Here is a 22,109-nt window from a genome sequence, read left to right on the forward strand (position 1 = left end):
GCTGGTGATTGGGGATGACTGAAAAAGTGGAATGGGGACGAAACAGTGGTTATGAAGAGTTTTTCAAATGCTCAAAAGAGGATAGAAAGACTTCAAAGAAAAAAAAAATCCTCCAAGGATGTAGTGGTTTTGGGTCCTTTGTAGGACAAGGATCGAAGAGAGAGGGGCAGAGTCAGACAAGAGCTACACGGGGCACACCGTGCCTGGACTCCAGGCGAGGGTCCCAGGGTGGCCCCACCCTTTTGCAGGGCAAGCTGCTCCTGAGAAGGGCGTGGGGATCTGATGGCCCTTGGGCAGAGCAGGGGTGACTTCCTTAGGGTCCCTGCCTCTTCTCAGGAGACCCAGGCAGAGCCAGAAGATCGCCCACCTAGCAGAGAATTACAGCACCCTCCACCCCATCAACCCCAGGGGTCATGGGCCCTGCTCAGGGCAGCCAAAAGCCAGGCCAGCTGAGCCCTGATGAGCAGACACAGGTGCAGGAAGAGAGGCGCCAGGGCAGACAGGAGCCAGCTCGGCACTCCCCTCAGGAAGTTTGGCTACTGACCAGGCCCTGGGGAGACTGAACATTTCCCAGGGAACAAGAATCACCTCAGTCTATACCTGAGGACGAAGGGGAGTCAGGCAGGACCAGGCAAGAGGATGGCGGTAGGAAGGTATGGTGTTACCCCACGCCCGAGGGTGACAGATGTCCTGAGGGCAACTCCGAAGGGAGGGCATTCCAGATAGTCCTACGGCTTGTCCTGGCCGATCTGGCCCCAGCAGCTCTTGGATGTCATTCTGGTGTCCTTGCTCACACCGGCTTCCATGAGCTTCTGGGCACAGCTCCGGTCTTCCCTGGCAGGCATCATCTCTGCAGGCATGAGGCTTGCCCTTCTGTCTCGGGGTCTGTAGTGGCCCGACCTGGGAGTTCCTTGCTGCAGAGTAATGGCCCCCTTCTCTGTAGATGGTGAGAAGCATCTGGGGGAGCCCTGGTGTGGGCGTGTCTTGCTGTAGGGGAGCCCTGGTATGGAGGTGTCCTGCTGTGGGGGATCCCTGTGGGCAGTCCACTAGGACAAAGAGGCATTGCACAATTCACCCTGAATGGAGACACACTGGTAACTGCTATTTTCTCTGAAATGCTTCCCAGCTAAGATGGACTGATGGATGGTCAGGGGGACTGACATGTGACACAGCAACTTGAACAAATGCTAAAGTAGAACCTCAGTGGTGGCTACGTGGGTGCTCACTGTAGAACTCTTCAGATGTCTATAAAAAAAAGTGTCTGGGATAGCATTGACCTGAACGTGAAGCCCGAAGGTGTACATAAAGGTGATTTTCTGCAGATGGGCCCAGCTGGGCAACTCAGCTTGCTCTCAGGAGTCCCCTCTTAGCCTAGAAAGTGTTTTCTTTTGCTCTGTTGTTTTTTACCCTTTGTTCAACCCAAATCAAAGGCAACAACATATTCCTGTCATCAGTAGAGGCTCCCTGCAGCCATGAATTTCGGGATATGGGATGTGTATTTTGAGAAAGCCCAAGTGGTTCCAAGATACCCCAGTGGGAGCCAGGAAGGCAGGCTGGACTTTGCAAACCAGACAACGTGGCTTCCTGGCAGTCTATGGGTTGTTTCTCTACTATCCTTGCCTCGTCTCGGCAGGTTTGGGGGTGAGGGGAGGCTACTCTGGGCATAGGGTGGTCAGTGGTTAAGAAAGTAGTACAATCCTTGGGGCTGAAAGAGTGGGTCCACAGTGGGGGCTCACCTGTTCTCCCTGCTATCACCAGGTTAGCACACACGCTTCCTGGCCTGCCCTGTAGAGCCCACTTGGGAATGGGCTGGAGACTGGTGACTGCAGGTGGCCCTGGTTTGGATAAAAGTTCCTTGTGAAGGGCCTGGTAGGAGGCTTCCCTCCATCTCTGGGAGCCCAGGGCCTGGCCAGAGGCCCACCCAGACCTGGAACCCAGGGTGTGGGACTTTCCCTAGGTCCTTTCTGGACTCCTTCTAGGATGGTCCCCCAGGCCGGGGCCAGAAAGTAGCTTCTGCCGGCATTAGAAGCCAGCCTTGTCCCTGGGGTGTAGACACGGAAGTAACTGGGGTGTGCCCAGAGAAGCCAGGAAAGAAAGCTGGCTGGTGGGCATGTTGTGGAAGAAAAGCCAAGGGATATCCTCTAGTTACAACTTGGTGGGGGGTGGCTCCCAGAGGCTCCTCTTTCCTATGATGTCACTGGGGGCGAGGCCTTTATGGCATTCCACATGATGTCATTGGGGGGGGCCTCCACATGATGTCATGGGGATCAAGTCATAAAGTCATTCTTTGTGTTATCAGTAGAGGGTAGGACTTGCATGGTATTTCATGTGGTGTCATGGGGGGAGGGTAGTTGGGGTAAAGCCAGTCTCCATGACATTCTATGAGACAGCTTTAGAAGTGGAGCTTGATCACATTCCATGTAATGTCCCTAGGGGCCAGCCATCAAGTTATACACCTAGGCCCTCCAGAATTTGCATTTCCAGTGACATCACTGCAGAGGAGACCACGACCAAATTCAGCGTGCTAGTACTGAGGGCCAGGCAGGCAGAATTTGGCTTTGTGCACGATGTCTTTGGGAGTATAGTCTGAGCCATCGTGACATCCCACAGAATGTCCCACACTGAGAGTGTGGCCTTCCTGACATCAGATTGGGTATTCTTGGTGTGTAGCAGCTATCACATTCTGTATGATCATGCCATGTGGGGTAGGGTCCCCCAGACTCTAACATTCTGTGATGTCATGAGTGTGCAGGATTTGGAATGTGGGCCCCATACCTGCACTCCCCACCCCCCACCTTTCTAGAAGTGTGAAGCCAACCACAGAGCACTGGACCCTGCCCCATGTCCCAACTGATCTTGCTTCCCCAGGCTGAGCTGATGACTTTCCCAGCTCTCTGCCTTCCTGCCACGGTAGCACTAGGCACTTGCCCTGGGATGCTTTTGTGAGGGTGCATTTGTCTTGCCTACTCGCCTGGCAGAGTCTCTGTGGTGATGCTCAATCTTAGCTCTTACATATACCCTCTCTCCTGGAACCTGCAAAGTGCTCCATGGGTTTTGAGGATACAGATGTTATAGTAGGCTAACTGGTGTAACAAACAGCCCCCAAATCTCAATGGCTTAGAATAGCAGAAGCTTATTTCTCACTCATGCAACATCCGATGCAGTATTTCTTAACGATGTCTCCTCCCAGCAGTGACTCTAGGATTCAGGTCCCTCTGTTGGTGGCTCAGCTGTCCTCTTCTGGGTCCTCTGCATCCAATCAATTGACAAGCAGAGAGAGTGCAGGATGGGAAGCATGGTTGCTGGGGGCAGGCCTAGAAGTGTCATACGTTGCTTCCACCCACATTCCCCTAGCCCTAGCTAGTATCATGGTTGCATTCAGACACAGAGCACTAGGAAATGAGGTGGCCGTGTGCCAGGAAGAGGAATCAGGCTTGGTGAGCAGCGGGTACTGGTCGCAGTGAGTGAAAGAGGAAATGGCGGGCCTCTACTGCATGATCCCAGGCGACTCTTCCCCGAGGACTGGCCCATCCTCAGGCCCACCCTTCGTATGTTCATCCCCCATCTGTCAATTCTCTCAGATCACACCGGGCAGCAAGGCCGCCCAGTCCCAGCTCAGCCAGGGTGACCTCGTGGTGGCCATTGACGGCATCAACACAGACACCATGACCCACCTGGAAGCCCAGAACAAGATCAAGTCTGCCAGCTACAACCTGAGTCTCACGCTGCAGAAGTAGGTGGGAGCTCTCCAGAGCCAGGGGGTGGAGCCTGGGGTGTGGGCATCAGGGGCCCGAGAGAGGGGCTGTCTGACAGCAGTCACATGGGCCCAGCCTGTGCTACAGGACTGCACAGGAAAGTAAGGACAGCCTCTGGACCAGAAGGATAGGCCCGAGCCACCATCAAACACCTGCCACACCTGTGCCTCACTTCACAGATGAGGTTTGAGGGTGCGGTGGGGGTGGTCACACTGCTGCCAGCATTTGGGCAGTCAGGCCTGAAAGTCAGGGTCTTCCCTGCCTTCTCTTCACCCCAGACGGCCTCCCAAGGACCTAACAGAGGCTCGTGGGTGCAAAGTGCTTAAGGGCCATGATTTCTCCAACCCGGTCGGGCCCAGTGCCTTTCTGGGGTCGCCCGGTTCATGGCGTGTCCTCAGGCTCTCTGACCTCTCCTGTCACCAACTCTGCCCTGGCAGGAGCTCCTGGTTCTGGTCCTAGCGGCAATTGTCTTCACTTGGTGCCCTTTCTGGTTTTTCCAGGTCGAAGCGCCCCGTCCCCATCTCCACAACAGCACCCCCGGTCCAGTCCCCTCTGCCGGTGATCCCCCACCAGAAGGTAGGTGCTGACTGGCAGCGGCAGGCTCCACTCTCCGCTGTGGTCCCGTGGTGGAGCCCCTGATCTGCCTGCCTGACCCTTGCCCCACGGGGGCAAGGTGGTAGGATCAGCCCTGCCCTACCCATGCCCCTGCCATGGCTGACCCTGAGGGAGGAGGGGCAGGCCTCCTGGGAGAGGCATCCGAGCCCCCATGAAATACCAAGCTACCGAGTGTGGGGGCGCTAGCCAACACCCTGGGATCTCGTGGCTGGGCCGGTGGGAAACCAGCTTAGGAAGTGGTGTTCGCAGGAGAGGGATCATCCTCCCAACTAGGTGGGGACAAGTGTCCGGGAGGCTCAGACCCTCATTCTCCTGAGGGTGCTGGGAGGGGGGATGACTGGGGCATGATGCTAGAGGCCCCAGTCTGAGTCAGCCACTCCAGGCTTGAAGGGACCTGCTGCCCCTCAGAGCTTCTCGTCTGACATAGGATCTCTGTTTCTGGTTTCCACTTGCCCTCCTGACTACACGCCCCATTAGCCCACTCAGAAGTTCTAGTGGTAGCCAAACAGCGGGTACAAGGTGGGCACACCTCACCACCGTGCCTGCCACCCCTTCCCAGCTCCCTGTAAGCAGATAAACCACTTGGGCCCAAGCGACTTGGCCCAGAACACGAGAGGCCCGCCTCACCCGTCCTGCAGGGACCCACTCCCCACCCATCCCTGAATGACCTCAGACTGACCCCTGTCTGTCCAGCGGGGCAGAGTGGGCAATAGGCAGGGTTGGGGGAGAGGACAGGAAGAGGCTAACCCAGAGTTTGGGGTGGGTGACAGATTGGGGAAGTGAGCAGAGGGCTGCTTGGGAAAAGTGGCAGAGGTGGCCTGTGGGAACCAAATGTCAGCCCCTGGATACCCTCCTGTACCTCCACCCTGCCTGTCCACCGCCAGCCCTGGGGGCCCTCTCACTGGCCATGTGGGGGCATCTCAACATGGGGTCAGTGGAGCAGGCCAGGTTCTGCCCACCGCCACCAGGAGGCCAGGAAGCACCACCAGATTCTTCCACTCAGGCAAACAGGGAGCAGACAGAGGATGGAGGGAGTTGCCCCAACCAGCAGAGACCCACCCCCCCTTTCCTCCAGCCCTGTAAGCAGACTGGCTTGGCCTGGCCTTCTGTGTGGGGCTTGCACTTTGTCCAAGTGGGTGTTAGCCTCAGGCCCAGGGACTGTATGCCTCCCTCCCTCCCTCCCCTCCCTCCCCTCGGCCAAACGCTTCCCTTTCAGGAGTCTGGGCGGCCCCTCTTGAGCTCTGTGCAGCGGGCTGCAGGCTGCGGGGTGGTAGGCTGCTGGGCGCTCGCACTAACACCTCTGTTTCAGGTCCATGCAGATGCACTGGGACACGTGTGGCCTCTAACTGCTCTCTTCTCTCTCCCCTGCATGGCTCTGCCCTGTGCCAGGACCCTGCTCGGGACACGAACGGCAGCCTGGCGGTGCTCAGCCCCAACCCTGAGGCGAGGGCCAGCCCGGGCACCCCGGGCACCCCGGAGCTCAGGCAGACCTTTAGCTCCTCCTTCTCCCAGACCTCCGTCTTCTCCTCACACACAGAGGCCTCTGACCCCGGCCCTCCATGGGGCAGCCCACGGGCCAAGGCCAGCCTGGAGGGAGCCCTGGACTCACTCAGCCCGAAAGTCCCACAGGGCTCAAGCCAGCCAAGGCAGTATAACAACCCCATTGGCCTGTACTCGGCAGAGACCCTGAGGGAGATGGCTCAGATGTATCAGATGAGCCTCCGAGGGAAGGCCTCAGGTGCTGGACTCCCAGGAGGGTAGGTAACGGGTGCGCAGCTCTCCGCTGGTGGTCTGGGGCCACCGGGGTCCTCAGTGCTCACAGAGGCCTGGCCGGGCGGTCAGAGCGAGGAGCTGGCCTCAATCGGCTCATGAGGCGGCACAAGCTGAGAGCGATACAAGTAATGATGCTGTTGGTATATTTGCCATGAGCTGGATGTGTCATTGCTTTACACAGCCTGGCGTGACGTGTTGGCTCCTGCAGAGGGGGGAACTGAGGCTCAGAGAAGGTTAAGTCGAAGTCCAGCTGTCCAGCTTCTAAGTGGCTGAGCAAAGCCCGAATGTGAGACACTGACTCTCAAAACGTTCACACCAGCTGGTTTCCCAGGATGGGATGAAGCCTGCTCCCTCTAGGAACTCTGGAGCAAGCCTCAGGCTGGTGGCCTCTAGGAGCCCTGAGGCAGGAGCAGGGAAGAACTAGAGAGGTGGGAAGGCAAGTTCCTTAAGGCTGGGAGTGGTCTGGGCAGGCTGCCTGGAGAAGGGAGCACTTGAGCTGGGTGCAGAAGATTCAGCGATGGAGTGAGTGTCAGGGGCTTGTAGGACTGACGCTCGATAGAACAAGGCAAGGAAGCAGGACCGGGAGGAGAAAGGGGCTGTGCAGGAGAATAGTAGCCTACTCTCTACCCCCTGAGCTCTAGCCGATGGACTCTGCAAGTGTAGGAGCTAAAAGAACCTACAGTCGGGGTGGGCATCACGGAGAGGCCGAGGGGAGGGAGCCCCCAAGCTGAGCACATCCTAGCTTCTAAGCCCTTCATGTTTGTTATATCTCATTCTAACTTTGCCCGTGCGTTCGGTATAATTGTCTCCTCCTGCTCGAGAGGCAGAGCAGGCTGAGGCAAGGCGATAGGGCCGAGTGCTTAGGGGTTCAGGGCTCCTCCTCTGTACAGGGACATGAGCCTGTCCATGTCTCAGGGTTACTGGGAGGATGGAAAGAGACCCCCACATGCACAGCACTGAGCTCTGTTCTGGAACACTTGCCGTGTGCTACCTGAAGTCACACAGCTGTTGCCCTTGTGAGTCAGAATTAGAACCGAGTCAGTCTGACCCACGCCCATGCCCTCCCACTGCTCTTGCTACAGAAGGAAGCTGTGCCCCACCAGTTGACTGCTCCCCTCCATTTCCCAGTTTCCCCATACCCTTCAGCTCTTCCTGGGATCCTGAGTGAAGCTGGCCTTGGATGTTTCACAGGCCGGGCACCTGGATCCAGGCTTCCTTGGACCAAACTGGCAAAGTCATAAACCCCTGGGCTTTTTCCAGCAAGGGGTTTCTGCCAGAAAACTCAAGGAATGGCAGAATAGAAATGGCGTCCTTCTGGTAGCTTTCTCTGGTCCTCTCTAGGATTGGCTCCTGGCAGGGAAGTCAGCCTCTGACAGATTGAGACCTCCATGAGGGCCACCATCAGTGACAGTAGTGTCTCCCCTTACTGAGCCCTCAGTCTGGACTTGGAGCCCTAAGGCAGTCTTGTGCTTTATGTAACACACTCTCTCAGCAAATTCAGAGTTGGGTATCACTTTCCCCATTTAAAATTTTTTTAAATGTTTTATTTATTTTGGAGGCAGAGAGAGACAGAGCATGAGCAAGGGAGGGGCAGAGAGAGAGGGAGACACAGAATCTGAAACGGGCTCCAGGCTCTGAGCTGTCAGCACAGAGCCCGACGCGGGGCTCGAACTCACGGACCGCGAGATCGTGACCTGAGCCGAAGTCGGCCGCTTAACTGACTGCGCCACCCAGGCACCCCTCCCCATTTTATAGCTGGAAAATAGAAGGCCAGAGTGGGTAATCTGCTCGAGGTCACACACAGCTCATGAGTGGCAGATGGGGCTGGTACCCAGGTCAGCATGACTCCTGGTGGTAGGGACCTATCTAGCTGCCCAGGAAAGTCAAAGGCCAGTCCCACCCCTGCTTCCCATGGCTCCAGTGGTGCTTTCCTGTTGGTGCAGAACCTGACAAGGGTTAAATTGTTACTTGAACAGCAGGTCAACAGTTTCTCCAGGGTAGACAGACTAGGGGAAGGAGTGCAGTGTTTCATCCACAGTGGAGGCTGACGCCGTGGTCTCTGGGCAGTGCTGGCTGGAAGGGTGGAGCCTCTGACCTGGGCTAGCCAAGCCAGCCTCTGATGGGCTGAGGCCACCACCTCTGCTGAGTGTCTGAGTGCTCGAAAGTGACAGGGTTGGCAAATGCTAATCCTCACATCCATCCGTTGCACCCCAAACCCATGCTGAGGGCTTTACACTCAGGATTCTGTTTAATCCGCACAGCTCGCCCATACGGTGGGCACCACCATCTCGATTTTGCGAATGAGGACACTGAGGCTGAGGCGGGTGGGGAACAGTGCAGAGTCACAGTGCTCAGAAGATGCAGGGTCACGATTTGAACTCTGTCCTGCCTGGCTCCAAAAGGAAGCTCCTTCCCCTCCTCTCTGGGCAGCTTGCGATGTGATTTCTTGGCAGCTTGAATCCTCTTGGCAGGAGTGGAGAGAACAAAGGCTGGGCTGGAGCATCCCTGCAGCAACCCCCCCCCACCCCCCCCGCCCGCCTTCTCATCCTCTGTGAGCTGGCCCTGAAGGGCAGTATCCCACAAGTCACTAAATGCAAGGGCCCCTGGGCAGGTCTTACATCTTTGATTTATTCTCCCCAAGACCTGGGTGCTCGCTCCTCTCTGAGCTGTCTGCTGCAGGCCTCTCAGCCCCCAAATCTTCAGGAGGAAGCGAAGCAGGGGGCGGGAGTCAATGCCAAAGAAGGTGCCAGCTACCAGTTGCCGGGACAGGGAAGGGCAGAGGCAGCACACCCAGACTAATTGACCGTGCTGCCCCCCGCCCCCACCCTGTGCCTCCAGGCCAACACTGCCCTCTGCAGGGGGCACTGGGCTGGCCAGGGCAAGAGCTGACCCTGCAGCTGTCGGCACTGGCCAGAAATGGAGAAGGGATAGAAGACCTTTCCTAATATAGCTCCTCTCGCTGCTATTTGAAGCTAGAGGACAGAGGGAATTTTATCAGTTCTGAGACAGTGTAGGGCCTGGGGCTAGAGGCCCTCTGGGTTTGGCCTGGCTCCCCTGAGTGGTGGCCAAGGAATGACCGGGGTCAGGCAAGTTGGGGCCCAGGTTCTGGCAGCCAGAGCCCGGAGTGGTCAGATCTGGGATGGCGGCAGTGTTTGGGGGCAGTTACACCCCTCTCTGCACTCTTTCCCCTCTTCTGACGGGGCCATTGGTGCTGTCAGGGTCGGCCCTGCAAGGAATTTGCATTTAAGGAAACCTAATGCAGGCAACGCCTGCCCCAAGGAGATGATGCTCCAGGAGGCTCGCTCTAGACAAAAGTGAGGGTGGGGTTCATCTTGTGTCCAAGCTGCCTTGGCTGGGGCCCTACCTGCAATTAGCCTTGGACCCGTACTTCTCCTGAGCCTTCGCGTTCCTCCATCCTGCCTCGGTGACCTTGCACAGGGCCTTTAGGGGCCAGGACTGCCTGCCCCTCCTCTGGGAGGGAGAGTACATCCCGGGGCAGGGGGGTTGTGGATAACCCCCCCATACTGCCAGTCCTGCTCAGGGAACAGAACTCCCAGAGCTGGTCCCCATTAATCAAGGGCAAGTCCAGAGCTGCTGTCTGGCCGGGAGGCACGTCTGGCCTTGACTCTGCCTGGAGCAGTCACAGCTGGTCCCGTCTCCCTCTCCATCTTCCTCTCTTGGGCTCTCCAGCCGGGCTGTATGTGGCGGAGTCACATACATGGTACGCAAGCATCCACGAAGATGGACTAGAAAACTCTTATCCCTGGCGGAGCTTCAGGTGCTGTGAACCTACTGAGGGGGAAACACTGCCGTCAGCACCTCTGACCCAGACTCACAGGCCATGACCCTGACTCTGAGCTCTGCCACCTCTCCTTGGCACTCTCCTCACCCAATGCCAGTCAGGGCTGGCGCGGCCCCCACGATGGCCGGTCTGAGGATGGTCCCCGCGCTCAGAGCCCCTGGCAGGACCTCATGCTGATAGTCCTGTCTTCTTTGCTCTTTCTCTCCTCCCCAGGTGGTAGCCAACTCTCCAGCCAAGTTAGTATCAAAGGAAAGCATGCGCGTGCGCTTGTGTGCCTGTCCTCGCATGCGTCCGCCTGTCAGTTAGCCTGGACAGCGTGCGCCTGTGTCGGCATGGGTACATGCGTGTGCATGTGTGAGTGGGGGTGCATTCGCGTCCCTGAGCGAGCCTGCATGCGTGTGGAGCTGCAAGTGTGGAGTGGAGGCCTCGGGGAGGGGTGCTAGGGCTCTGTCTGATGTGCCCTTTCCGTTCCCCATTTCCTGCTGCAGCTGCTTAAGACCAGCAGGCCGGCTCAGGGGGGCGGGGGGCGGGGGGTGGAGCGTGTGCCGAGCTGATGCTGGGTTCCACGTGAACCTGAAGACAGTTCTGTCCTGACGGGACTCGCAGAAGGGCTGCGCCTGACCTTCTTTGCCCCAGGAGTGCATTCATCTGTTGGAGGGAAAAGCCTCGATTGGCAGAGACTGGCGGCCACACAGCTAGTTGGACTAGAGGGGGACTGAACAGACTGAGTCCTGTTCCAAGGAAGAAGCACTTGCACTGAAGCATCTGGAGGAGCAGAGCCCTGGGCAACCGAGAGGGTAGCCAGCAGGACGAGCCCCTTCGTGGAGGAACCTTACTCAGAATCCCCATGGGTGCCCAGTGGGGCTGCTTTTCGCCTTTGGGGCATTCTGGACCCTGCTTGGGCTGCCGCTGCCTTTCACGCGTGGCCCAGCTCCTGTCGCCTACCCCCACCCCTTTTGTCTCTGCTTCCTTGCTGATGTGGTGAGAGAGCTTTCAATGCCTGGCGCCCCCTGCTGACCCTGAGAAGTGGCTCAGGCTGAGCCGAGACCTCCCAGGACCTGGGAAAGCCAAAATGGGCAAGGAAAACCTTCTGCAAAGGGCTTTGGGGAGGGTCCTGAGGATTTTCCCTACCAGACCCAGCTGTCCGCAGTTCAGGGGGCTTGGGTAACTTACCTGGGATCAGGCCTTGGGAGGTCTCTCCACCACCAGCCCTCAACTTGACCTCCTGTGTAACACCACCTGTTGCCCTTTTCTCCTTCTACCTCCCTTCCTCTTCTTCCTCTGCTCCCCCTGCTGCCCTCCCCCAGCGCCGACTACCAGGAACGGTTCAACCCCAGTGCCTTGAAGGACTCTGCCCTGTCCACCCACAAGCCCATCGAGGTGAAGGGGCTGGGCGGCAAGGCCACCATCATCCATGCGCAGTACAACACACCCATCAGCATGTACTCCCAGGATGCCATCATGGATGCCATTGCTGGACAGGCCCAGGCCCAGGGCAGTGACTTCAGTGGGTAAGCGCCTCCCCTCCTCCACAGTTGCTCATCGTTCACCGCCTACACCACTGGCTGGGCCTCCTCACTAGTGGAGGCCAAGGTACCAGGCTGCCGGGCGCCATCAGAGACTTTAGGCATCGGGACCAGCTTTCCTCCCTCGCCTTGGGCCTCTCAGGGCACAGCTGTTCGAAGGGAGCCAGTCTTTGCCAGGGCCCTTCCAGAACACGGTGTTCTCTCTTCAGAATCAGTCTCACAGTCAGCTTTAGAAGGGTGGAGGATTGAAGAATATGGTGGTTGCTCCAAGTGCTTTTCAAAGCCTCTGCATTTTCCCAGCCTCCACAAGGGGGTCAGTTTAGAGAGAGACTTCTGGAATCCTGGGCCACATTCTGGATAAACCAGTCTTCTTACAAACTAAGCCATTCTTTGGGGGAAGTTGCTGTGTTCTTCCAATGATGAGAGCAATGCAAATATGTGACCAGGTTTCTTGTTTGGGAAGGGGCCTCTGGACCAACCATCCAAGGTGCTGTTGGCAGTCAGCCCCACTGCAGAGCCTGGGAAGCACCCAGGCCCTCCCGTTTGTTCCAGGGAAGCCCAGTCTCAGGGCAATGGGATTTAGGACATCCTTGTTTCCTGGAATTTGCCTGTTAGCAATGGTTGAGGAACTTGAGTGTTGAATAGGGAAAGAGTTGGCTGAAAATCATTTGTGGAAAAAACTGCTAATAGTGCAAACATTAATAAGAAAGTCTCTTTCTTTCTCTGTCTCTTTTAGTGTCTCTCTCTCCCTGTATCTGTCTTTTTCTGTGTGTGTGTGTCTCTATCTCTTTATCTCTGCCTTCCTCTCTGTCTCTGTTTCTCTCTCTCTATCTGCTCTCTGTCTGTCTCTCTCTCTCTCTCTCACACACACACACACATGCACACTGTTTTCTATTTGAGAATATCATTGCTGTTGACTTTCAGAATTGACTGATGATCTCTTTGGGCAACATCTTATCCCCAAGTCAGGATCTCAACCAACTCAAGGCAAGAAATCTTTTCTTTTTTTAATTAAAAATTTTTAATCTTTTTTTTTAATTAAAATTTTTAATTAAAAAAATAAACATTTATTTATTTTTGAGAGTGAGAGAGACAGAGTACGAGCAGGAGAGGGGCAGAGAGAGAGAGGGAGACACAGAATCTGAAGCAGGCTCCAGGCTCTGAGCTGTCAGCACAGGGCCTGACGTGGGGCTCGAACTCACAGACCTCAAAGCAAGAAATCTTAAAACGACAGTTGTACTTTTTTCTGAAGCTAGGAAAAACAGATGTTGTCAGAGGGGTAAAGTGGTTTAAAAGTCCCAGATAACTCCTATAGTGTTTGACCTTGGCAGAATCCAGCCCTCGCGGCCATGACGTACGTACACATTATAAGGGCAGGCTCCAGGGGCCAAAGGGATGGAGTGTTGTGTGGGGGTTTGGGGACCCCCCAAAGGGACACAGTGCTTCCTTTGGGCCACCACCAGGGGGCAGAGGTTCCTTGCCCTGGAGCCATGAGTCTGAAACCAGCCAGGCTCAGAGCTATCGCTCTTTTGCACATCTCTGGACAGGGCTGATTTATCTAATCCCACCATTCAAAGCAGAAACCATGACCACGCAAGTTTTAAAAACACAACCATTAGCTCATATGTACCCAGGAAAACAAGGCTGCTCAACTAAGCCAAAAAGTTAACAGGGATTTCCTGTTAACATTTGTTTGCCATGTGTGTCCTTGCTGTGCTCTTAAAAGCGGTAACGTCGCAAACGTCACCAAAGGGAAGTTCAGTGGAAAATAATGGAAGAACTGCTCTTCGCTAAGTTTATATTTTCTGCACCTTGGGAAAAAGACTGCTCTCATTTGGTTTTACCACTAGGGCACCCATGATTTATTTTAACATGATGCACCATTGATCTAATCCAGGCTTCTCAGAGTACCTCCCCTACCTTCCTCCTCTCCCCTCCCCTCCCTCCCTTTCCCTTCCCTTGTGTGCCTGGGAAGCAACATGCTTTCCCCTTCCTTCTAACTTGGTCCTGCCGGGCTGATGCTACCATGGTACTGGTGGGTAAGAGCTAGCCCTCTGTGCCATAAGGTGCTCCGTTTCTGCTGTTAATGCCCACGATTCCTTCCTCACTGACAGTTTTCTTTTTGTCTCTTTCTCTTCCTCCTTTATCCGCCTCACTCCCGTAACTCATTTCTGACCCTAACCCTGCTCCCTTGCGTGTGCGCCGCCCCTCTGCCATCCCCTGATGGACACACACTCACTGCTGGGCTTTCTTCTGCTTGGCAGGGCATCGCCGCTGGCGTAAGTAGACCCCACAGTGTCTGTTCCGTCGTCGTCGTCGTCGTCATCGTCGTCTGTCTGGTTGAGGGATGGTGTGTGGGTTTGGTGGGATATGCCTGAGGACAGTGGTTCTGTCCATGTTCTTCCTCACACCCACCTCACAGCCAAACGACATGCTCAGCAGCCTATGCAGGCAAGTGCTTTGGGGCTTGGCCTCAACTAATGTCACTGTGGACAGAAATCAGAGTGATGACATCACACTGCGTCCCTTGCACACAAGGCTGGAAGCGTATCTCTGTGCTGTGCTTTGTGGGGGCTCCTGGTAGCCTTTCCTGTCTGCATTGGGACAGCATAGACCTGAATGTCTGAATGCACACTGGACCATTATTCAGGGAAGAGGTCAATGAGGGGGCCCTTGGAAGCCATTTCCTAGGACCCTCATGGGAGGTGGATCTGGAGGAGCCAGCACCTGCCAGTACCACCCGTGGGAGGTGAAAGATGAGTCAGTTTCGGGGAGCAGCGTACAGTGGAATTAAGTGTCCAGAGGTGACCTGAATGTTGTGGTGACCATGGAATGTTTTTGGTGGCAAGAAGACCATACTGGGAGTGGCTCCAGAGTAACCCCAGACCCAGAGTCCCAGGACTGTAGGGCCTATACATAGTCTCCCTGAGGCCCGGAGTCTCAAAAGGAATGGGAATTCCTTCATCTGACCCCCAGTATCTGCTGTGGCAGCAACACAAGTCCCTGGTCTTTGCACAGCATTGTGGGAAATGGTGCCAATAATGTGAGTCCCAGAGGACTCACTACTGGGAGCTTTCTCGAGCCCTTGGAGCTGTGGAAGGAACAGGGGAGCGCCTCCAGGGCATGTTCTGGAGAAATGGCAGCAAACACCTTCCGTCTGCTTTCTGGACCACAAAGCTGTGTAGCGAGGCTCAAGGGCAGGACCTGGGCTTGGGTCTATACTTTCTCTCTCCCATGGCACAATCCACACTTCCTCCTTCCCTTCTGGCAAACCAAGGAGTCCTGGTTGTGCGTTCTTACTGCACCTCTCACCCAGAGGTAGCAGATCCTGCCTCTGCTTTGGGAGCCCTTGGGACTCCTCCTTATGCCAGAAATGGCTTCTCCCAGTGAGACCCCACTCTCTTCTCTGCTCTGTGGGCAGTTCCAGGATCCTCCCTGCTGGACCCCAGAGGGATCCACTGGTCTTCCCCATCTGATCCCAGGCTGCCAGTACCTGTAGCTCTCCAGGGCAAGGCAGAGCCTTCAGGGCAGTTGGGGTGGGGGCTCTGCCCCAGTCTTGGCCACCTTTCATCACCTTCCTCCTCTCTGCTCTCAGAGCATTCTCTGAGCCAGACACTGGGGACCAAGCCTAGGAAAGCAGGCCAATGCTTGCATTTAGCTCCTTGCAGAGAGGCTAGAAGACATGGGCACTGGAGAGGTCCCTCTCCTAGCCAGCTGGCCCTCTGGAAGGCAGGCAGAGGCAGTGGACAGAGTAAGTGTCTGAGCTGGGCCATGTTTCCAGGCATGGAGCATCTGGGGTGCACAAGGGAAGTGGGCAGAAGTGGCCTTTCTGAGCCCACATCACTGCAGTTTGATGGAAAGGACAGTGGATGGGGACCCAGAAAGCTTGAGTTCTGACTCAGCAAGGCCCCTACACCTGGAGCTAGCTGGTCAGCCGCTCTGGACCTCAGTCTCAGCATCTGTAAGAGGAGAGTGCTGGGCCACTGGTCCATAGGGTAGAGAGCCAGGCTGTGCTGGCTGAGAACTCGTCCCAAGTCCACCCTGATTCCTGGGAGGGCATGTTGGACCCTCCCTCGGAGGGTAGGTTGGAGGGTCCAGAACCCTCCAGCTCTTGCCGGCCAGGGTGAGTGGGTACCCCACAACCTGCCTTGCAGTCTGGTTAAGGCTAGGAGGCACTGGACCCAAGAGATTCTGTGGTCCCTTGTGGCTCTGCTGTAGGATTCATTCATTTAAGTAAGTTTTGAGCACCTGCTGTGTGCAAGACACTGGGAGTCTGAAGGAAGGTCACCAGGTTCCCCTCCAAAGGCTGCACTGCCCTGGAGCAGAGGAAGAGTGATCCTTCCTTTAGATCTTCCCCCAGGACCCCAGGCCAGAACCACACTGCCTCCCCCGTCTGCGGGCAGTTCCAGAACACACAAGCCTGGTTGCCTTGTTTCTCACACCACCTCTCCACCAAGCCTGCCTGTTTTTGCTGAGCAGAAGTCCCTAGTCCACTTTTAGGGCAGGCTTGGCATTGGGGGCTCGCTGTTGGGGTCCAAAGGTACAAGGAGGACAAGGAACTGACCCTGAAGAAACCTGAGTCCCCCGAATGGTCTGTTGTCACCCTGCCCCAAACTCAGGAGCTGTTCAGGGAGGTTGAAATTATTTCAAAAGACCTATTCTGCCTCCTCTTTCCTTAAAGGAGATCCCAAGGGGGTGGGGCCTGGGATGTGGATGGGTCTTCAGGCCTGTGCCTGGGGTTAGCCCGGGGTGGGGCAGAGGTTTGCCAAGAGGGATCTCAGAGGAATCACCGTCTCGCTTTGGCCACCCTGAGCACTGAGGACCCAGGCCAAGACCTTGTCTCAGGCTTTCAGATGGCAGTGGGTAAAGGGCATGGGGGAGGGGCGTTGAGGCAAGTAGGGGCCACCAACCGGTGTGCTGGGTGTGGGGGTGCGAGCAGATGAGCCATGGGGGTAGTGGGAGGACAGGAGCAGGGTTCTAGCCTAGCCCTCCCTCACGGCCTCTTTCTGCCTTGCAGGAGCCTTCCTATTAAAGACCTTACAGTGGACAGCGCCTCTCCCGTGTACCAGGCGGTGATTAAGAACCAGAACAAGCCAGAAGATGAGGCTGATGAGTGGGCCCGCCGCTCCTCCAACCTGCAGTCTCGCTCCTTCCGCATCCTGGCCCAGATGACAGGGACGGAATACAGTAAGTGAGGCCGGGGGTGGAGCACGAGAGATGCTGGGGGGCCCTGAGGGCCCTGTCCCACAGTCCTAAGGCCCACAGAAGCCAGGGAGTCAAGCCCCCTGACCCTTGAAGATGAGCTGCTTTCCACAGAGAGCTAGCAATGTGCTGAGCCCCTCTAGGCCCCTCGGGGCAGGTTACTGAGTGACACCGGCCTTCTGCCCAGCTCCCTGACTCCAACATTAGGCCATACGTGTGCCAGGTGGCTTGTGGGCAAAATGATGGCCCAGAGCTGGGATAAGAGGACCTCAGAGGTCTCCCTCCCAACTGTACCCTTTCCTCTGTGTCCCCCTTCTCCCCCTGCCCTCTGCCCAGCACACAGCATTTCCCTGCCACCATTTTCAGGCTGGGGGCAGTAAATTGTTCCATTATTGGAGGGGACTCAACGTCCATAGCTCTGGAGGGTTTTCTTCCTATGTTTCCTATGATTTCTCCTGATCAGCAATTTTCTACCCACAGTGCAAGATCCTGACGAAGAAGCTTTGCGAAGGTCAAGGTAAGTGCCTGGACTCAGGCTCAGTGGCCTTGTCCCTCCTAACCCAATCCCTCCCCAGGCAGCCCCTAGGTCACATGAATCATGGAAGGAACCTCTCAAGTTCATGTATTTGGAAGCTCCTGGCCCCTAAAGGGCCCCAGCAGATGCTGGCTTGGGGCCTTCGTCCCAGGTCACTGAGGTAGGTGCCTGGAGCTGTCTCTAACCCCTGGGCCCAGGCTGCAGGAGTAAGGATTCTGGGCTCTCCTGGCTCTGTCCCTGGGCAGAGGCAGGGCTGCTTTGGCCTTTGCTGGGCTGTTGAGAATGAGGGCATCTCTCCCTGTGAGGGCACCTGGCCGGCTGCCTTGCCTTCCCCACTCATCTCAGGGTCTGTCCCCTGTGAGTCTGGAGGCTAGGCACTGGAAAGCAGGCACGGGGAGGGCTGTGCTGGGCATGGGCATCTGACCTCGGGATCCACCTGTCCAGACCTATGCTAATGTAGTAGTTCCATAAATCGCTCAAAGCACAATAGCTCTGCTAGGAAGGACAAGCCTGGGCGTGAGAAGAGGCTTCTGCAAGGCGAAGTGGCTCAGGGTCTGGTCTCCCACCAGTGGCAGGCCTGGGACCACAACTGCTAACCTACCACCTGCATCCTGCCAGGTGCTCATGAGCCTGGGCATGAGGGGGGCACGCTGCCCTGGAACCCACTGGAACCTGCTGGGGCCTTCCATGGTGAGGCATGGAGCCCCTGAGGATTGTGTTTCCACTTCCGGCGGCAAATGTTGTGCATGCTCTTCTTGGGAGAGTCTGCTTTGGGCCAGCGCGTCCATGGGCGGCCTCTCCGCACGGGACTGGGGCTCAGAGGTGCTCTTTTACCTGGGGCCAAGCTTTCTATACTTGCTAATCAGCATGTAGTGATCACAGGATCGTGTGGAGAGTGGAGCTCTGGGGTCAGCTCAGAGTTGATGTAGATTTCATTTTTGAACCTATATTTTTGCCAATCTAAGCTGCTTCCACTTTTTGGCTGGGGCACCCCAGCCTAAAGTGTGGTCCCCCAGGCCTGCTAACGATGGCATGCAGTTCCAGTAACGGTTCTTAACCCTCCAATGCCTGCAACGTGTCTACACAGAGCCTGAACTGAGATGGTGTGTGATTTAGCTCAAAAGTTAGTATCTAGCTATTTTAAGTGTGACTGAGCCCTCAGCGGTCCTGCTCCTGTGCTCTGTGGCTCCCGCGTGCCGTTTCTGTTTTTTCCACCTTCCTCCTTGAAGCCACCCATATACACCCAGGGAACAATGCAGCTCACTGATAGAGGGGTCTTACAGCCCCCCACCCCTCACCCCCAGCAAACAGCTTAAGCATCCCTAGGTTCCTTCCATCAGGAAGCCAGCAGGGTGTTTTCTCTCCTTCCCATGAGACAGAGCCCTGCCTTTCAGGCCCTGACCGTCTCCTCTGGAGCACTTCTGGTGACCAACCACTCTGAGCTCACACCTCATTAACCAGACACCATTTAGAAGGTGGAACTTCTGTCTTTTGTGTTTCCCCTGGAGTATTTTCAGGCTCTGCAAAGTTATTGAGTGAGAACACAAAAGACAGTATTAAAGGCAGTCTCCAGTCCTCATGGGCCATTCCCTCCTTTTAGAAGCATCTCCTCGGTACTGTTCTGCCCTGTCCTGTGGATATGAGGGCAGGCTCGTCTTTCCCCCCACGGCCTAACCCCACAGGAGCATGGCTCAGCCCCCAGCAGAAGGCACAGGACCTTGGGGTCTTGAGAACTCTGCTGCAGGTTTTAGAGCCTCTCCCTCAGCTACTGCAGGTGTTTCTGTAGGGAAATCTGGAAAGAGGGCCTAACAAGAGGCTCCATCCTGCTTTCTCCCTCAATTCTACCCCTCCCAATTCTACCCCCCAGCTCAAAGCAGCTCCCCTTCCTCCCACGGGCTGAATCGCTGTCAGCCCTCTGCCCTGGGATCTCTGGCCCTGCGGTGAAGGCTTTGGGGACACCCAACATCCCAGGACTGGAAAGGCATAAGCCTTCTGCTCCTCTCCCTTTTCCTGACTGTAATTTCTGGAAAGCTGTCCTCAAAGCCTTCCCCCAAAAGCCCATTCCCATTCCCCCCACGGCCGTAGGAGGGGGTGGACATTTTCATTTGAATTCCAAGCAGCCTGAGGACCTGAGAGTGAGGCTTGTAGTGGGCACAGTGGTTCAATTCTGCTTGTGATTAAAGTCTGAAGTAGTGACTGGGGCCACTGGTCACAGCACGGGGCCCGGGCTGCCCAAGTGGCCCACTGAGAAGAAGGGATCATGCTTGTTCTCACCCTGGGTCCAAGCTGGTCAGGGTCCTTGCTCCCCAGGGGGCTAAGCCCCAATCCCAGCCTTCCCCACTGCCAAGTCGGAAGCTGCACTCCGAGACCCTGCTGACCCATCTTGTTGGCTGAGGGCAGCTGGCCTCCTCTTTCTCCCAATTTAGCAGCACTGACAGGAAGGAATCTTAGGGTCTCTTAGGAAGGCTGCCTCCCCAGGGTGGGCTTCACTGCACACCGCTGCCATGTAGCTGACTCCCACAGAACCTGAGTTTGCCAACCCTGGGGCCTGGCAACCTGTCCAAGGTGACAGATAGCCTCTACAGGCTTGTACGTGTGCAAAGGTGCTTTCTTCTTCCTGTCGCCGTGTGGTGGGGAGATAGGCGGGAATGCCATGGTGTCAGGTGTTCTGTACCAGGTGGCGGCACTGGTGGCCTCGGGGGCAGGTGGCAGTCTGTGTGTCCGAGGACCCTGCAAACTCTCCCCTCACCTGTCTCTGCTCCACCTCCGAGGCCTCCCCGCCCCCAACCCTGAACCCTGTAGAGTCCCAGACCAGCTCAGAGCCCTGCCCTCTTCTTGAGGTCCTGGCTTCTGACACTCAGGGTGTCTCCAGTACCTGGTAGCAGGTAGCTTCTCTCTGAGGTTCCAGTGCCCACGTGCTGGCCAGCCCAAGGCAGAGCCTAATCTCCAAGGACCCTATCCTTACAGGTGAGGCAGGCCAGGTCCCTAAATAGCCCAGGCACCTGCTGTGGACTTGGCTTCCCTCTCAGGAAAGACCCCAGCATGTCAGCAAACTCTTCAGGCAGGCTTAGACTGCAGCCCCCTGCCGGCTCCTGCACGGGTGCAGGTAATACTGTGGTTCCTGGCCTCCATCCAAAAGCCGAGCCTCTAATCTGAGAGAGGTCACAGAAGCTTCCCCCTGACTTGGAGAAGGCACTCCAGGGGTCGGATGGATCAGAAGTTCGGCTCCACGTTGGGCAGCCCTGACGAGGATGGGAGTGGGGGCAAGCCTCACTTTGTCCTAAGCAGAGCTTGAATCTTTGAGGCATGGGGTTCCCGCTGCTTGGGTGTAACCATCCCAGAGGAATCCGGTGTGAAACCCAGACATCCTCTGGCCCCCACCTTGTGCTCAACTGCCTGTAAGAGCAGTTTCTGCATTTACCCACTGTTCACCTGTGCAAAGAACTCTGTGCCTCTCTGAGACCCCAGATGTCAAGGAACACAGTTGATCTGAGCGACAAGTTCACAGAGGAGCTGAAGGCGAGGGTTGTCTTGCACACTCCTCCACCAACAGCGTAAAAACTTCCCAAGTCCCTTCTCCATCGTGTACCCTTCTGTGGTTCATTTTCTTCTCCCTCCCCTACTTCCTACAGAGCTCAGGGACTCACTGCTCACTGGCTCCTCCCTGTAGTCCCTGTGGCCTCCCTGGGCACCTCAGTGTCCTCTTTCCTCCCTGTGCACAGCCAGCTCAGTCCCAGCTCCTGTGGCTGAGTCTCCCGGTGCCAGCACAGCCCAGAGCCCTCCCTCCAATGGAACCTTCGTGAGGATAACAAAAGTTACCTGAGTTTTGTGGATTTTTCATTCCGGGTGTCCTGTCTAGCAAGTTTGAAAACCACACCTGGAGAACCCAGGACCCCCCTGGGGTGTCCCTGAGAAGCCCTTGTGGGGTGTCCCAGTTCTTCTCGTCCGTTCTCTTCTGCCAGCTCCCTTCCCTCTCTGTCCCATCTCTTCCTTCCTCTCCCGGCTCCTCTCTTTGGCAGGCTGTGAATTTACAAATAGCTGCAAGCAGAGCAGGCTCACTAGGGTCCACTGACTCTCCAGGACTGTCTCTGAGCCCGTCACTGAGCACTGATGACAAAGGCTGTGGGTCTGGCTGGGCAAACTGGTCACACCCGTGCCCTGGGTGGTCTCTATGGGATGGTGGATTGTTGCCACGCGTAGTGCTATCGGCAGGGGCCCCCGCTTCTGCTCTCTTCCTTCCCTCCCTCCCTCCCCAGCCTCAGAGAGGCAGGCAGCAGGAGATGCCCGGCAGGTGGATCATAGTTCTGCGGCTGAGTTTCTGTGCGGTTTGAGGCCATTCGCATGATGTCTCTGGGCCTTGGTTTCTTCTTTGGTATCAGGAAAGTTTGGTCCCGGACAGTGGTTTTCAACTATGTTGACAGTGGGCCCGTTTTGTCTAACAGAATCTTCTACAGAGACACAATATCAGGACTTGAGGTGTAGCGAGGGAGTCTACCTCGTAATGTAGACGTGGGAAGGGGGCAAGGTGTGTATGTGGGGATGCAGAGCTACTGGGGAAACGTAAGACCAGCATTGCCCCATCTCTGTTTTTAGAGACCTAAACCGGGTCTTCCTGGCTTTTATATGCTGGCAATTCACTTCTTGAGCTACTTATTTTTAGATAATTGCAGATTTGGGCACGTAGTTGTGAGAAATGATATAGAGAGATCCTACGTTCCCTTTATCCCCCAATGGTAACATTTTGCAAAACTATAGTAAAATATCACAACCAGGCTGTTGACACTGGTATAGCCAAACACAGACTATTTCCATCGCCCCAAGGATCTCCCCCTGTTGTCCATTTACAGCGACACCCACCTCCCTACCGTGGGCACCCTCTCCTTAACCTGTGGCGACAACTA

General features: G+C 56.1%; 1 protein-coding gene across 9 annotated transcripts in view; it reads left to right on the forward strand.

Annotated features, from left to right (window-relative positions):
* The window catches only part of LDB3 (LIM domain binding 3), a 64,676-nt gene that overhangs the window by 8,493 nt on the left and 34,074 nt on the right, over nt 1–22,109 (forward strand). For 4 of the 9 annotated variants that reach the window (XM_058696904.1, XM_058696903.1, XM_058696907.1 and 1 more), the window contains exons 3-7: nt 3,582–3,733; nt 4,256–4,331; nt 5,760–6,127; nt 16,489–16,658; nt 17,154–17,190. In XM_058696904.1, coding sequence (XP_058552887.1) covers nt 3,582–3,733; nt 4,256–4,331; nt 5,760–6,127; nt 16,489–16,658; nt 17,154–17,190 — 803 coding nt within the window. Of the gene's footprint in view, nt 1–3,581; nt 3,734–4,255; nt 4,332–5,759; nt 6,128–10,158; nt 10,182–11,252; nt 11,457–13,735; nt 13,751–16,488; nt 16,659–17,153; nt 17,191–22,109 lie in introns of all 9 variants that reach the window. The other 5 variants (XM_058696906.1, XM_058696909.1, XM_058696911.1 and 2 more) reach the window with 2 other exon arrangements.

Source organism: Neofelis nebulosa, chromosome 13, assembly GCF_028018385.1.
Source record: "Neofelis nebulosa isolate mNeoNeb1 chromosome 13, mNeoNeb1.pri, whole genome shotgun sequence".
NCBI classification, from domain to species: Eukaryota; Metazoa; Chordata; class Mammalia; order Carnivora; family Felidae; genus Neofelis; species Neofelis nebulosa.